The following is a 17,277-nucleotide window of genomic DNA, read 5'->3' as shown; positions in this document are numbered from 1 at the left end:
GCTAGAATAGAAACTACACCCAACTCCCATGTGCAATGGTTGGCATTCACAGCATTTCCTATGCGGCCAGTTTAGTGGCTCATACCTGTTGTAACATCATGGCCACCACAGGCTTTAGCTACAGCCTAATAGACAATAGTGTAGAAGAGTGATGTCACCAAATGGTCCGCGTGCAACTTGCAAAAAATGCAGATTGGACACAGACCAAAATACAGTTGTATAAATGTAACTGAAATTATTATAAATAATTTATAGAGACAAGGATTAACTTCTTGTGTATGAAATGTATGGAAATTAGTAAAATTAATAATAGTAATCTGATTGTACATATATTTTGTGAAAGGCAGTAGAAATTAAAAGGCTAATTATTTTAAGGATTGCATTGTACTCATTTTAAACTAAAAATCATTTTTTAAATTGGTCTTTATTACAAATATGGAACACTTTTCTATGTACAAAGCTGAGATGCTCTACTAGCAGGATCTTAATTTTTTCTCTGGTCCGTCAGCCAGCTAATCTAACATCTCCTTATCTCTGCTCTCAGTCCTTTTAGTAATTTACAGATAAGGGCTTTTAGTTGACCGGCACAAAATGAAAGTCAAAATTTGGATTCACACAGCTAGAAAAACTGTTAACCCTTCGTGACAGAACGGCTCAATATTTTTTTAATAAGAACCAATTTAAAAAATGATTTTTAGCCCCAAATGTGTAAAATGTAATCCTAAAAAAAATTGCCTCCGAAGGTGTACTGTACGTAGCCTTTAAAGAGATTTATTAACCTTTTGCAGTAAGACAAACTTTAATCTGCTTCATATAAAACACCAAACAATTTTTTAAATCCTTGAAATATAATCTGGTGTCTTAAAAATCTCATCCCTTGCAGTCCCCATTTCTGTGTCTTCTTATTTCCTTGAATCTGGACTGACGACGGCTGCGTACACAGTTTCTTCTTCCGGCTTTTGGTATGTCGCTGGATTTCTTTGTTGCAGTTTGGTTTTGTTTAGTTCAGAATAGAGAATGTTCTCCTAGATAGTAAAATATAGCGTGTTTTAATGGCGGGATGAAGACATAATAAATAAATCACTTGGTTACACAGATTAAAGAATTTCTTAAAATTGGGTCCAATTCGGCCATCTGATTTGAGTCAGTTCTAAATAATGTAAATTCAACCTGAATTGAAAGTGCTCCAATTGCCTAGAAAAACAGTCTCTCTCTGCTTGATTCTCCTATATCGAATCACACAAAATCCAAATTTGCAAGAATCAGAATTGTTTGAAAAATTTGGGTTGAAAGTCCAAATCGAATTTTTAGAATTGTGTCACTAATTCTATTAAACTTAGGTCTTTTTTCAATTCTACCAGGTATATAGCTATGCATCAACTATTACACGTAAACACACTTAGGCTACAATCACATCTGCGTCGGCAGCTCCGTTCAGAGCCTCTTCAGAGCCTCTGTCACAGAACTGATAAAAAATAGCAGAGCGAAAAATCCTGTATGTAGGACTTTTTTCTCCGCTAAAAAAAGTTCTTTCAAACAGAAACCTAACGGATCCCATCATAATCAATGGGATTTTTTAGGTTCAGTTCCTGTCAGTTATCTGCGGAATGGTGTCACTTATATCTTCACGGAGTGTGGGCTTTAGACAGGACTTTACATAAAGGCAGACCCTCCCCCTCTCCGGTTTTGACGATCCTTTCTAAACAGACTGTAACCTTGTACATTAACCGCCCAGTCATAGCTATCATCCAGCCATGTCTCAGTTATTCCCACTATGTCATAGTCCTCCTCACACATCACTAATTCTAGCTCCCCAGTTTTATTAGTCAGGCTTCTGGCATTAGTATACATACATTTGAGAGGTTTATGTATATTTTTTACCCCACACCTTTCCTTCTGAACTGTTCTAGTCCCTCCTTCCATTCCTCCCCCAGTCCCACTACCTTGCCCCTGGTCTCTATCTGCACTATCTTCCCCTCCTATAATGTAATTTCCCTCCCCCCCAGTCCCTAGTTTAAACACTCCTCCAACCTTCTAGCCATCTTTCTCCCCAGCACAGCTGCCCCTTCCCCATTGAGCTGCAGCCCGTCCCTATGATAGAGCCTGTAGCTGATAGAAAAGTCGGCCCAGTTCTCCAGGAACCCAAACCCCTACTTCCTACACCAGTTCTTGAGCCACTTGTTAATCTCCCTAATCTCCCGCTGCCTTTCTTGTGTGGCTCGTGGTACAGGCAGTATTTCAGAAAATACTACCTTTGATGTCCTTGCCATAAGCTTTTGACCAAAATCCCTGAAATCATTTTTAAGGACTCTCCACCTACCTCTAACTTTCTCATTGGTTCCGATATAGACCATGACTGCTGGATCTTCTCCAGTCCCTCCCAGTAATCTGTCAACCCGATCCGCAATGTGTCGAACTCTAGCGCCAGGAAGACAGCACACTGTTCGGCGATCACAGTCTTTGTGACAGATTTCCCTATCTGTTCCCCTAATAATGGAGTCTCCCACTACCAGCACCTGTCTGGCCTGCCGTGCTCCCCTGGTTCCCTGCTTACTGGAGCTGACATTCCCCTGACTGGCAGATAAACATAAAGAAAAATTCCTATTTTCCACAATAGGGCCACCAGGGGGAGAGATAACACAAACTATGAATGATAAGTGTGATAACATGAGATAAAAGTCCTGAATCCCCAAAGAGGGATGATAGCATCAAAAGTTCCTGGACCCCCTAGGGTCACTGGAGGCTTTACATATAAGATATGACAGTAACAGTATGTGACTGGAAAGAGGAGTTAAACCTAAAGAAAAGCTCCTTGTTTTCCCATCATAGGGTCAATAAAGAAAGTTTCTGTAACTTCCCTGGAATCACTATAGGTTGTATAGGAATGGGGGGAAGATGGTAATAGGCTGCAATTGGGTGCAGAAGAGCACTGTTATTCTACGCCAATTTTGATAATATCACTGTCGTTTGGAACGCTATTTTGCTGCTAAAACTAATATTTTATTAATTCAAAAAGGGGGGAAGGGGAAACTACCTATATTAAAATTCTAGGACACCATCTAACCAGTATAAAATCGATGAAGTGGACCATATGAGACCGCAAATGCGGTGCATATAACTGTAGATGGGGTCACTGGAAATGCCGCAACTAGTGCTATACTAAAGGCTGAATCATAAGGCCATGAGGCCGTACTAGATCCACTCCACCAGAAGTATGCACTGTGGCGCGGTCAAGGTGCTCTGAACCATTGCCAGCTAGTGTGGCCCTAGGCTAAAGTTTAATCAGTTAGGACTAATCCGTTGATAAACATCTACCTGCAGAAGCCGACCTCACTGAAACCATCCGTTCAGGTTGAATCAGATGTCTGAGTGTCAGCCCTGCAGGCACGAATCAAGGGACCTAGACTAAGCTGGATAGAGCAGAAAAGCCTGATTGCATGTACTCATCAGCTGCAGAGGGCTGGAATCCACAGACCTCAACTGCAATGTGAGCGCGTTACAGGCACTGTAGACATTAGTTCATCCCCACAACACACTCGACGCGTTTCGCCATACTCGGCTCGTCAGGAGCATAGTTCTGTGGGTATTTGGACAAACAATCAGAGCTGCTAAGCCTCCATGACAGAGGCTGCAGCTGTCAGTACGAGGTGGCCGAACGCGGCCGCTCAAGTGCACGATATATAAGGAGAGTCCTCCTCCCCTGTGCTGAGTCACGCCTTCAGGACGGCCAATGAGAAGGTAGGAGGCGCGGCACCGCCGCATCATCCATCCCGCCCCCATTGGTCCGCCCCCTCTGTGAGGCGGGCCCAGATGAATGTCACAACATTCATACACTAAAGACAAAGTTGATACATACGGCGACTTGGTAATCCGACAGCATGGTATAGCAGCCGTAGGAACAAGGATTATAAAGCGGTCTCAGGTATGTTATGTAAAAGACGTCATTCAGTTGTGGTCAGAGTATCGCTGCAGGGTCATGGAAAAGACCCTGTGGCATTTCTCATCATGGGCGATATCACAACGATCAGGTCAATATGTAATGTGATGGTGAGCCCTGCATAAATAGGGTTGGGATGTGATATGGTGTGTACAACCTGTACTTAATAAATACACTCCCATACCCCTGCTATCATTGTGGCCCTATTAAGCGCTCTAAGAATCACATTACTGATGGCCTCCTGACAATAATGTCTAGTGATCCGTATTTATGAGGCACATGTATCACGGAGAGATAATATTACTCCTGATGTTCCACCTGTTGCACTCTTTAGGAAGGAATATTTTACCTGTTACACTCTCTAGAAAGAGAGTGATCCGTATTTATGAGGCACATGCATCACGGAGAGATAATATTACTCCTGATGTTCCACCTGTTGCACTCTTTAGGAAGGAATATTTTACCTGTTACACTCTCTAGAAAGAGAGTGTAACAGGTAAAATATTCCTTCCTAAAGAGTGCAACAGGTGGAACATCAGGAGTAATATTATCTCTCCGTGATGCATGTGCCTCATAAATACGGATCACTAGACATTATTGTCAGGAGGCCATCAGTAATGTGATTCTTAGAGCGCTTAATAGGGCCACAATGATAGCAGGGGTATGGGAGTGTATTTATTAAGTACAGGTTGTACACACCATATCACATCCCAACCCTATTTATGCAGGGCTCACCATCACATTACATATTGACCTGATCGTTGTGATATCGCCCATGATGAGAAATGCCACAGGGTCTTTTCCATGACCCTGCAGCGATACTCTGACCACAACTGAATGACGTCTTTTACATAACATACCTGAGACCGCTTTATAATCCTTGTTCCTACGGCTGCTATACCATGCTGTCGGATTACCAAGTCGCCGTATGTATCAACTTTGTCTTTAGTGTATGAATGTTGTGACATTCATCTGGGCCCGCCTCACAGAGGGGGCGGACCAATGGGGGCGGGATGGATGATGCGGCGGTGCCGCGCCTCCTACCTTCTCATTGGCCGTCCTGAAGGCGTGACTCAGCACAGGGGAGGAGGACTCTCCTTATATATCGTGCACTTGAGCGGCCGCGTTCGGCCACCTCGTACTGACAGCTGCAGCCTCTGTCATGGAGGCTTAGCAGCTCTGATTGTTTGTCCAAATACCCACAGAACTATGCTCCTGACGAGCCGAGTATGGCGAAACGCGTCGAGTGTGTTGTGGGGATGAACTAATGTCTACAGTGCCTGTAACGCGCTCACATTGCAGTTGAGGTCTGTGGATTCCAGCCCTCTGCAGCTGATGAGTACATGCAATCAGGCTTTTCTGCTCTATCCAGCTTAGTCTAGGTCCCTTGATTCGTGCCTGCAGGGCTGACACTCAGACATCTGATTCAACCTGAACGGATGGTTTCAGTGAGGTCGGCTTCTGCAGGTAGATGTTTATCAACGGATTAGTCCTAACTGATTAAACTTTAGCCTAGGGCCACACTAGCTGGCAATGGTTCAGAGCACCTTGACCGCGCCACAGTGCATACTTCTGGTGGAGTGGATCTAGTACGGCCTCATGGCCTTATGATTCAGCCTTTAGTATAGCACTAGTTGCGGCATTTCCAGTGACCCCATCTACATTTATATGCACCGCATTTGCGGTCTCATATGGTCCACTTCATCGATTTTATACTGGTTAGATGGTGTCCTAGAATTTTAATATAGGTAGTTTCCCCTTCCCCCTTTTTGAATTAATAAAATATTAGTTTTAGCAGCAAAATAGCGTTCCAAACTACAGTGATATAATTTAATAGGTGGAACGTATACCGTGTACCAATTTATTCCAGTGAAATACGCCAATTTTGACACTGACTATATTACATTATTTTACTAGGTCGGCATGGGAATAGTTAGCATTTTAGCATTTTACTTGTGCTTTCCCTATAGACTAATTATTGACCATTTCTACTACATTACAGTTCTGCGCATATAGGCATCATTATGGGATCTCCATAGAGATGAGGGAATCAAAATTGACGAAGTGGAATTCGATCCGTATTTCTCAAGTGGTTAGTGTGGTTATAGCACCATCTAGCGGTGTGAAGTTGTATTATACTTTGTCTCCAGGACACAGGCAGACCTGTCCTTTTGCATATCTCCTTAAACTCCACCATCCTTGTATAAGCATTTCTGGAGAGATTACTACCTTAATTTAAGGGACACTGTGTTATGCAGAGCTGTTCAAAAAGTTGTAATTGTTACTACTGGGGAGTTGTTACTACTGTTAGCTAGACATGTAATCATATGTATAGGCAGCCATTTCACCATGTGCTTTCAGTGTTAATGCAAATGTTATAGTACATGCTATTCTATACTTTATACTTATACATGCTATTTGTATGCTTGCAGTTTTACCAATCAACAATCCTGTTTTACCAACAAACAAGTTAGACTACAAAGAACAGTCCTCTTATTTGGAAGACAGAAATGGTTTATGCTAAATGTCAGACTGCACACTGTGTGAATGTGTATGAAGGCAGAAAATGTGGTGAAGTAAGAAAATGACAGCCCTTTTTGGCGTGTATTAGTGGCAAAAAAATATATATTATTTGCCCTTCAGCCATGCAGTTATATGTTCTAAAGCCCTTTTTGGCGTGTATTAGTGGCACAAAAAAAGTATTTGCCATTGTGTGGTGAAGTGAGAAAATTACAGCCCTTTTTGGCATGTATTAGAGGCAAAAAAAATATATTATTTGCCATTCTGTGGTGCAGTTATATGTTCTAAAGCGTTTTGTGGCGTGTATAAGTAGAAATAAGTAAGGGCCTATTTGCCATTAGTGATGTCGCGAACATAAAATTTTCCGTTTGCGAACGCCGAACGCGAATTTCTGCAAATGTTCGCGAACGGGCGAACCAGGCGAACCGCCATAGACTTCAATAGGCAGGTGAATTTTAAAACCCACAGGGACTCTTTCTAGCCACAGTAGTGATGGAAAAGTTGTTTCAAGGGGACTAACACCTGGACTGTGGCATGCCGGAGGGGGATCCATGGCAAAACTCCCATGGAAAATTATGTAGTTGACGCAGAGTTGGATTTTAATCCATAAAGGGCATAAATCAGCTAACAATCCAATTTTTTTTGAACAACGTGGTTTAAAACATCCAGTGTGTGTATACGATCAGGTATGATGTTGTATCGATCAGGTAGTGTAAGGGTTACGCCTGCTTCACAGACATTGACAGACCAAACTCCCCTTTTAATGCACCCCAAACAACCGCAAACAGTCCATTTGCCCAACCGCAAACTCCCCATTTGATTAAGGTTGGATACCAAGCTAGCCATGTCCCGTTGATGTCATTGAAGGTTTCTTCCTCCACCCAGCCACGTACAACACCAAGGGTCCCGGAAAGGTGAATTGAATAGATTTTTCGAACGGGGAGATGGTTAAAAAAACGCTGGCTCCCTCCCCTTTGTTTAAATCCACGGTCACTGCGTCTGTGCCGTGCAATTTACTGCCCCACCCGATATAAGTGGAATTTTCTGTAGTTCTCTCTTCTCATCAGTTTAATCCCTGTTAAGTCCCCAATCTGGGGTCAATTTATTAAATAGATTTTTCGAACGGGGAGATGGTTAAAAAAATGCTGGCTCCCTCCCCTTTGTTTGAATCCACGCCACGGTCACTGCGTCTGCGCCGTGCAATTTACTGTCACACCGGATATGAGTGGTATTTTCTGTAGTACTATTCTCATCAGTTTAATCCCTGTTACGTCCCCAATCTGGGGTCAAATTATTAAATAGATTTTTCGAACGGGGAGATAGTTAAAAAAAATGCTGGCTCCCTCCCCTTTGTTTGAATCCATGCCACAGTCACTGCGTCTGCGCCGTGCAATTTACTGCCCCACCCGATATGAGTGGTATTTTCTGTAGTACTATTCTCATCAGTTTAATCCCTGTTATGTCCCATATCAGGGTGGGATTGCCTTTTGGTCTGTCACTGCCTTCACAGTGACAGACCAAACTCTGATACACCAAAATGAATTGATTTTAGGAACCGGGAAATGGAAAAAGCAGCTTGGTCGGTCCTCTTACTCAGTCCCAAGTTGGGGCACTGCGCGTGCACGGAGCAATGTGCTGTGACACCCTATATGAGTGGTGTCTTAACTAGTACTATTCCTATCAGTTTGATCCCTGTTACGTCCCCTATCCGGGGACGTGTGTCGAATTGATTAACCATTGTCGAATTAACAAACCATTACGACATCCTGTAATAATTTAGTTCTGAGCTTTGTACTTGCTTTGTATTGGAATTGATGGGGATTTTTTAACCACTTCCCATCTGGGCCATTTGCCCCCTTCCTGACCAGGCCTAATTTTGCAAAACTGACATATCTCACTTTATGTGGTAATAACTTTGGAACGCCTTTATTTATCCAAGTCATTCAGAGATTGTTTTCTCGTGACACATTGTACTTCATGATAGTCATAAATTTGAGTCAAAATATTCTCAATTTTCTAAATTTCAATTTCTATGCTTTTAAAACAGAAAGTGATACCTCATAAAATATTTATAACTTAACATTCCCCATATGTCTACTTTATGTTGGCATCATTTTGGAAATGTCATTTTATTTTTTTAGGACGTTAGAAGGGTTAGAAGTTTAGAAGCAATTCTTCAAATTTTTAAGAAAATTGCCAAAACCCACATTTTAAAGGACCAGTTCAGGTCTGAAGTCACTTTGTGGGGCCTACATAGTGAATACCCCCATAAATGACCCCATTGTAGAAACTACACCCCTCAAGGTATTCAAAACCGATTTTACAAACTTTGTTAACCCTTTATGCGTTCCACAAGAATTAAAGGAAAATGAAGATCAAATTTTTAAATTTCACTTTTTTGGCAGATTTTCCATTTTAATCCAATTTTTTCTTTAACACATCGATGGTTAACAGCCAAACAAAACTCAATATTTATTACCCAGATTCTGCGGTTTACAGAAACACCCCACATGTGGCCATAAACTGCTGTATGGGCACACGGCAGGGCGCAGAAGAAAAGGAACTTCACATGGTTTTTAGATGCCATGTCCCATTTGAAGCCCCCTAATGGACCCTTACAGTAGAAACTCCCAAGAAGTGACCCCATTTTGGAAACTAGGGGAAAAGGTTCCAGTTTTATTAGTACTATTTTTGGGTACATATGATTTTTTGGTCATTCATTATAACACTTTATGGGGCAAGGTGACCAAAAAATTGGTTGTTTTAGCACAGTTTCTATTTATTTATTTTTACAGCATTCACCTGAGGGGTTCAGTCAAGTGACATTTTTATAGAGCAGATTGTTACGGACGTGGCGATACCTAATATGTATACTTTTTCTCATTTATTAAAGTTTTACACAATAATAGCATTTTTGAAACAAAAAAATTATGTTTTAATGTGTCCATGTTCTGAGAGCTATATTTTTTTTTATTTTTTGAGAGATTTTCTTATGTAGGGGCTCATTTTTTGCGGGATGAGGTGACGGTTTTATTGGTACCATTTTGTGGGACATACGCGTTTTTGATCACTTGGTGTTGCACCTTTTGTGATGCAAGGTGACAAAAATTGCTTGTTTTGACACAGTTTTTTTTTGTTTTTTTTTACGGTGTTCATCTGAGGGGTTAGCTCATGTGATATTTTTATAGAGCTGTTTTTTACGGACGCGGAAATACCTAATATGTATACTTTTTTTTATTTGTTTCACTTTAACACAATAATAGCATTTTTGAAACCCAAAAAATGATGTTTTAGTGTCTCCATGTTCTAAGAGCTATAGTTTTTTTTATTTTTTGAGAGATTTTCTTATGTAGGGGCTCATTTTTTGCGGGATGAGGTGACGGTTTTATTGGTACCATTTTGTGGGACATACGCGTTTTTGATCACTTGGTGTTGCACCTTTTGTGATGTAAGGTGACAAAAATTGCTTGTTTTGACACAGTTTTTTTTTTTTTTTTTTTACGGTGTTCACCCGAGGGGTTAGGATCATGTGATATTTTTATAGAGCTGGTTTTTACGGACGCGGCAATACCAAATATGTCTATTTTATTTTATTTTTTCTATTTTTAAAAAAAAAATTATTCCTTACTTGGGCATTCAAGACCTCTGGGGGACATTTTCTTCACTTTTTCTTTTTTTTTTCACTGTTGATTTCTCCTGTAACTGGGGCTGACATAGTAGCCGTAGTTACAGAAGAAATGCAACCCCCAGAGAGGCTGTACAGCATAATACAGTGCTGTACAGCCTCAGAGCAGGGCTGATCGAGGTCTCTGAAAGACCTCACACAGCTCCTGCACTCTCCGGTCCCGGCGGTCAGATGACCCCCGGGCCGGAACAGGAAGCGCATAGCGCTTCCTGCTCTGCATACACAGTGCTCGGTGAGCGCTGTGTCTGCAGCGATCCAGAAGGCAGGGACACTTGGGAACTGTCCCTGCCTTCTCTCTGGGTTGTCCTGCTGTCACTGACTGATGTTTCTGAACGGACGTTTTAAAACGTGCTTTCAGAAATAGAGGTCCACCCATAGGACGTTTATATCCTATGGGCTGACGGAAAGTGGTTAAATTGTCTGCATTATTTCTAATAAACTATTAAGAGACTTTATTATGATTTTTTGAATTTTTTTTTATCTGCGAGGTATTTGTGAGTAAATGACACCCTGTAACAGTATAAGTGGAGGTCTAGCCACTAGCCAGTGGCCACAATACAGTCTGTGTGGGCCTGACACACACGGGCTTGCAAATGGGATTAGATCACAGAAAAAAATTAAATAGAATTTTTTTTATCTGCAAGGTATTTTCTGTCACACCCTGTATGAATGGTGTGCACACAGTACTGTCTGTGACTGAGCCTGCAGCCTCTCACACACGTGCAGGCAACTGCAATATATGTGTATATAAAAAAAAAGCAGACTGATGTACCAGCCCTGAAAAGGGCTTTTTGGGATGTTGTCAGGACGCTGTCCTTACAGCAGATGAGTCTGTGGACACAGAACAATGCCCTAGCTAACGCTTTCCCTATTGAATCAGCAGCACTTTCCCTCCTCTCACTGAGAATGCAGATTCCGAATGAATCTAAAATGGATGCTTTCCGGGAGGTGGGAGGGTCTGGGAGGGAGGGTCTGCTGCTGATTGGCTGGAATGTGTCTGCTGACTGTGAGGTACAGGGTCAAAGTTTACTCAATGATGATGTATAGGGGCGGACCGAACATCGCATATGTTCGCCCGCCGCGGCGAACGCGAACAAGCTATGTTCGCCGGGAACTATTCGCCGGCAAACTATTCGGGCCATCTCTATTTGCCATTCAGTGGTGCAGTTACATGTTCTAAAGCCCTTTTTGGCGTGTATTAGTGGCAAAAAATATATATTTGCAATTCAGAGGTGCAGTTATATGTTCTAAAGCCTTTTGTGGCGTGTATCAGTGGAAAAAAGTAAGGGCCTATTTGCCGTTCAGCGGTGCAGTTATATGTTCTAAAGCCCTTTTTGGCGTGTATTAGTGGCAAAAAATATATATTATTGGCTGTTCTGTGGTGCAGTTATATGTTCTAAAGCGTTTTGTGGCGTGTATCAATGGAAAAAATGTAAGGGCCTATTTGCCGTTCAGCGGTGCAGTTATATGTTCTAAAACTCTTTTTGGCGTCTATTAGCGGCAAAAAAATATTAATTATTTGCCGTTCTGTGGTGCAGTTATACAGTCCTGATCAAAAGATTAAGACCACTTGAAAAATGGCAAAAAATCTTATTTTACATTGTTGGATCTTAACAAGTTTCCAAGTAGAGCTTCAACATGCAACAAGAAGAAATAAGAGTGAGACAAAACATTTTTTGAGCATTCAATTAATTGAAAATAACAATTAAACTGAAACAGGCTGTTTTTCAGCTGATCCAAATTTTAGGACCACATGCCTTTAAAAGACCAAATCTGTGCAAAGATGTGGATTCATTGTCATTTTCTGTCAGGTAGTCACACGTTGTGATGGCAAACACCAAAAAAATCTCCCTTTTTTAATGTGGTCGGGTTGTTGAACTGCATAAGCAGGGTCTCTCACAGCGCGCCATCGCTGCTGAGGTGGGACGCAGTAAGACAGTCATTTGGAATTCCTTAAATAATCCTGAGGGTTATGGACCAAAAAAGTCAAGTGGAAGACCCAAAAAAATGTCATCGGCACTGAGCCGGAGGATCCAATTGGCTGTACGTCAAGACACTGGACGATCCTCGACCCAAATTAAGGCCATTACTGGTGCTGACTGCAGCCCCTTAACCATCAGACGGCATCTGAGACTGAAGGGCTTCAAAAACAAAAAACGTCTTCGAAGACCTCATCTCCTTGAACGCCACAGAACTGCTCGTTTGGACTTTGCAAGAGAGCACCAAACATGGGACATTCAAAGGTGAAAGAAAGTTTTATTCTCTGATGAGAAAAAATTTAACCTTGATGGTCCTGATGGTTTCCAACGTTACTGGCATGACAATTTAGATCCCACTTGAGATGTGTTCTACGCGCCACAGTGGAGGGGGCGCCATAATGGTCTGGGGTGCTTTTTCCTTCAGTGGAACAATGGAGCTTCAGGAAGTGCAGGGGCATCAAACGGCCGCTGGCTATGTCGAAATGTTGCAGAGAGCATTCCTCATGACTGAGGGCCCTCGTCTGTGTGGTAACGACTGGGTTTTTCAACAGGACAACGCTACAGTACACAATGCCCGCAGGACAAGGGACTTCTTCCAGCAGAATAACATCACTCTTTTGGCCCATCCTGCGTGTTCCCCTGATCTAAATCCAATTGAGAACCTTTGGGGATGGATGGAAAGTTTACAGAAATGGACAACAGTTCCAGACAGTAGATGGCCTTCGTGCGGCCGTCTTCACCACTTGGAGAAATATTCCCACTCACCTCATGGAAACGCTTGCATCAAGCATGCCAAAATTAATTTTTGAAGTGATAAACAATAACGGCGGATCTACTCATTACTGAGTACATGTTTGGAAGTTGGATTTATGTTTTCGGGGGGTTTAGTTTTTTTTTTGGAGGTGTGGTCCTAAACTTTTGTTCAGCTGAAAAAACAGCCTGTTTCAGTTTATTCGTTGTTTTCATTAAATTGAATGCTCAAAAAATGTTTTGTCTCACTCCTCCTGAGGAAGCAAAGTATACGCGAAACGCGCGTTGAGGAGCGCCTTCACCCTGCCAGCAGCCCCTGCTACATCGGTATGTCCTACCTTCATTTTGTGCACCCCTCGGCTTTTTTGACCCATGCGGTTTGAGCCCTTGTTACTGTGGCCATCAGTTGTAAGGGAGGCTTACCTGTATTTGAGATTGGCTTTTTGTATTGCATACCCCTTTTGCTTGACCATAGACTAGGAATTTTGTTCCATTGAGTATAGATGAAGGGGGTATATTATTGAGTATTCATCATGAGGGGTTTGCTGACAGGGTGATGTATGACTGTGTCATGTCCCTGCTTATTGATATTCATGTATTGTATGTTATTTTTTATTGAGATATAAAAAAAATTTAATTTTTTATTGGATAATAGTGTGGTAGCACTCCATTTTTTGTGTGTTTTCCCATTTCTTCTTGTTGCATGTTGAAGCTCTACTTGGAACCTTGTTAAGATCCAGCCATGCTAAATATGATTTTTTGCCATTTTTCAAGTGGTCTTAAACTTTTGATCAGGACTGTATGTTCTCAAGCCTTTTGTGGCGTGTATAAGTGGAAAAAAGTAAAGGCCTATTTGCCGTTCAGTGGTGCAGTTACATGTTCTAAAGCCTTTTTTGGCGTGTATTAGTGGCAAAAAAATGTATATTATTTGCCATTTAGCGGTGCAGTTATATGTTCCAAAGTCTTTTGGGAAGTGTATAAGTGGAAAAAAAATAAGGGTCTACTTGCCGTTCAGCGGTGCATTTATATGTTCTTTAGATGCCTTCTTTGGCATCTATTAGTGGGAAAAAAGGCTTATTAGCCGTTGTGTGGTGAAGTGAGAAAATTACAGACTATTTTATTTATTTTTTTCCTTTTTATTTATTTATTTATTTGATCTAACAGTATTTCAGACAGAGAAGTGCCAGGTCCTGTACAGGGGAGGGGCAGAGGCCTAAATGTTTTTGGCGCAGGCGCAGGTCCCAGCAGAGTAATTGGGCATGGCAGCAGGAGTCGCAGCGAGAGGCCTAAGCTCCCGGTGTCATCTAGTAGACGTGTCTTGACCAGCAACCCAGCGGTTCTTGAATGGTTGACATCAGACACCCCCAGCCAAAAGTCAGTGGGTTTGTGGGTTCCTTAGTTGGCATGGCCCGGGAGCAGGTCTTGTGCCCTCACCTGGCCTCACCTTGCCTCTGTCCTTTTCTGTTCCCTCAGCCAGACAAGTATTATATGCTGTGGGCTCAGCTCCACTATACAGCTAGGACGAGCTACTTGAGTACAGTCAGAGGCTACTGCCCAGCCAAGATGTGGAGGAGATATCCGCTGCTTCCTCCGGTAGGCGGGCAAGTAGTAATGAGGAGAGTGGCACGGGAGCTGGTGTTGAGAGCGGTCAGGCTCGGACCCAGAGTCCGTTGAGGAGGACATCAGCGACATGCAGATAGTACTCGATGATGATGTAGCTTATTGCACTTGGGAGCCAGGTGAATTAGGTGCTTAATTATCATGGGGATAAGAAGGTGGCAGCTTGCGCGTGAGGCAGTGTCAGAGCCAGCAAGTCGCTAGCGTGGTCGGGAGTCTGCAGGGTGGCAGCAGTGGGAGGTTGGGAGCCAAACATTCCTGGAGTAGACCACCAGCTTCACAGGAGCTTACCTGCCCAGAAAGTAGTGGTGCAGGGATTCACGGAAGCAGCGGCAGTAGCAGTTAGTCAGTGCGGAGTGTTGGGGGTAAAATCACCTACTCGGCAGTGTGGCAGCTTTTTGTTAAGCTGCCGGAGGAGGTAAACATGGCCATTTGCTGAATCTGTGGGCAGAAGGTGAAGCGTGGCGAGGGTGTTGGCACCACGGCCCTGCGTCAACATATGCAGCATCACCATAAAGTGGCCTGAAAGAACTGTCAATCCGATGTGGTGGTCTAGCCTGCTGGAGCAACCGCTGCATTACCCAGTGGCACGCACCTGATTTCAGGCAGTCAAGGCTCCACCACCTCAGCCGACGGGAGCTGTCTGTCCTTCCCATCATCTGCTGGTCCTGATGCTCCTGCTCCTTCTCCTACTCCTCGTCAGTAATTCCGTCAGCAATAGATCACCTATGATTGCCAAGATACAACAGTATGTGTGCACTCATCCAACAGCACAGAAGCTGAATGTGCTCCTGGCCAAGTTGCTGGTGATGCAGTCCCTCCCTTTCCAAGTGGTGGACTGTGCACCTTTCAGAGAACTGATGGCTTGTGCTGAGCCGAGGTGGAGAGTCCCAAGCCGTCATATAGCTTGCAGCATTCTCAAAGTGCAGCATTACTAAGTGCATCTGAGATATTCAGGAGACTAACTTAGAGCTTTTCCACTGTAGCAGAACTTCAGCTGAGTTTTTGGTGGCTACTTAGACACTGTGCTTCAAAACAGCAGAAAATCAGCTGTGTTTTTGGTGGCTACTCAGACACTGTGCTTCAAAACAGGTAAGGAATTTGTTAGACAGATTTTTGCTATTGTCTGATTGCAAATGAGCATGCTCCCCATTTGCACAAGGTTGGATACCAAGCTAGCCATATCTCGTTCCTTGTCCTCACTGACATCATTGAAGGTCTCTTCCTCCACCCAGCCACGTACAACACCAAGGGTCCCCGAAACGTGACAACAAGCCCCCTGGATGCCTGCTGTGGTTGGTCTTCCACCTCCTCAAAGCCACCTTCCTCCTCTGACTCCTCTTCTTCAGACTCCTCTCTCTGTGTTGCCGCAGGTCCAGCAATCGACGACGACAAGGCTGCTTCTGGTGGTGATGGTGACCACAACTCTTCCTCTTCATGCTCATCAACGGCCTGATCCAGCACTCTTCGCAGGGCACGCTCCAGAAAAAACGCATATGGGATGAGGTCGATGATGTTGCCTTGAGTTTGACTGACCAGGTTTGTCACCTCCGCAAAAGGACGCATGAGCCTACAGCCATTGTGCATGAGCGTTCAGTAACGCGGCCAAAAAATACCCAGCTCCGCAGAGGCTGTCCTCTTTTTTTTAAATTAAAAAAATCTGTTCTTACCAGATTAATCTCTGTTACGTCCCCTATCAGGGGCCGGTGTATGGAATAGATTTTATGAATCGGGAGATGGAAAAAGATGCTTGGTTGGTCCTCTTACTTCCAATTTGGGGCACTGCGCGTGCGCTGTGCAATGTACTGTGCTACCAGATATGAGTGGTATGTTAAGTAGTACTATTCCTATCAGTTTAATCCCTGTTACGTCCCCTATCAGGGGACGTGTAAGGAATAGATTTTAGGAACCGGGAGATGGAAAAAAATGCTTGGTTGGTCCTCTTACTTCCAATTTGGGGCACTGCGCGTGCGCCGTGCAATGTACTGTGCTACCCGACATGAGTGGTATGTTAAGTAGTACTATTCCTATCAGTTTAATCCCTGTTACATCCCCTATCAGGGGACGTGTATGGAATAGAGTTTAGACAACCGCAAAGAGTTGTCAATAGTTGACACACTCATGACATAAATTTTATTCCTCTATGCGTCAATCTTGGTGTAGTGATGACTGTGCTCGTGCGCACGTTTGGGAGATTGCAGTCGATGGCGGTTTTTCAAAGCCTATGGTCGTGCTGAGGTAGTTCAGTGACAGTTAAGTGACCCAGAAAACAATAATTCTGCAGTGTGGGCCCATTGTTGGCCTAGTAGGCTTTAATGATCACCTTAGATGATCACAAAGAAAATTAATGTTTTTTCTATGTAAAATTATCCAGCCGATCACTTTTGGTCTGTTCACAATGAAGCAGCGACCTTATCTCATCTGGGGTGTGCCAACATTGCCATTGCCAACACACTCATAGAGGTGATCGCTTCACTGTGATAGGCAAGCCCCTTCACCCACGTGACATCCACGGACACATCGTCATCATCAACCGCTTCACTTGTATCTGACAACTCACCAAAGGAAGCAGCAGTGGGTACAACATCATCATCATCACACCGTACGTCCATGTGTGTAATGCTGCCTGATTGAGACATATCCCTGTTATCTACATCCTCTGGCAATAATGGTTGCGCATCACTCATTTCTTCCAACTGATGTGTAAATAACTTGACATATCAAGTGAAGCAGCTGTGGTGCTTGTGTTGGTGGTGGTGGCAGGCGGGCGAGTGGTAACTTGAGAGGTG

The 17,277-nt window shown here is 43.2% G+C and overlaps 1 protein-coding gene across 2 annotated transcripts in view; it reads right to left on the bottom strand.

The window, feature by feature from the left end:
- Positions 1-647: 647 nt before the first annotated feature.
- PILRA (paired immunoglobin like type 2 receptor alpha) overlaps positions 648-17,277 on the bottom strand; it is a 142,698-nt gene continuing 126,068 nt past the window's right edge. For both annotated transcript variants that reach the window (XM_040415191.1, XM_040415192.1), the window contains one exon: positions 648-1,025. In XM_040415191.1, the coding sequence (XP_040271125.1) occupies positions 903-1,025 (123 nt within the window). In that variant the 3' untranslated portion in view covers positions 648-902. The remainder of the gene's footprint in view (positions 1,026-17,277) is intronic.

The sequence above is a fragment of the Bufo bufo genome, chromosome 1, assembly GCF_905171765.1.
Source record: "Bufo bufo chromosome 1, aBufBuf1.1, whole genome shotgun sequence".
Classification (NCBI taxonomy): domain Eukaryota; kingdom Metazoa; phylum Chordata; class Amphibia; order Anura; family Bufonidae; genus Bufo; species Bufo bufo.
This window is presented reverse-complemented; position numbering and strand designations above follow the sequence as displayed.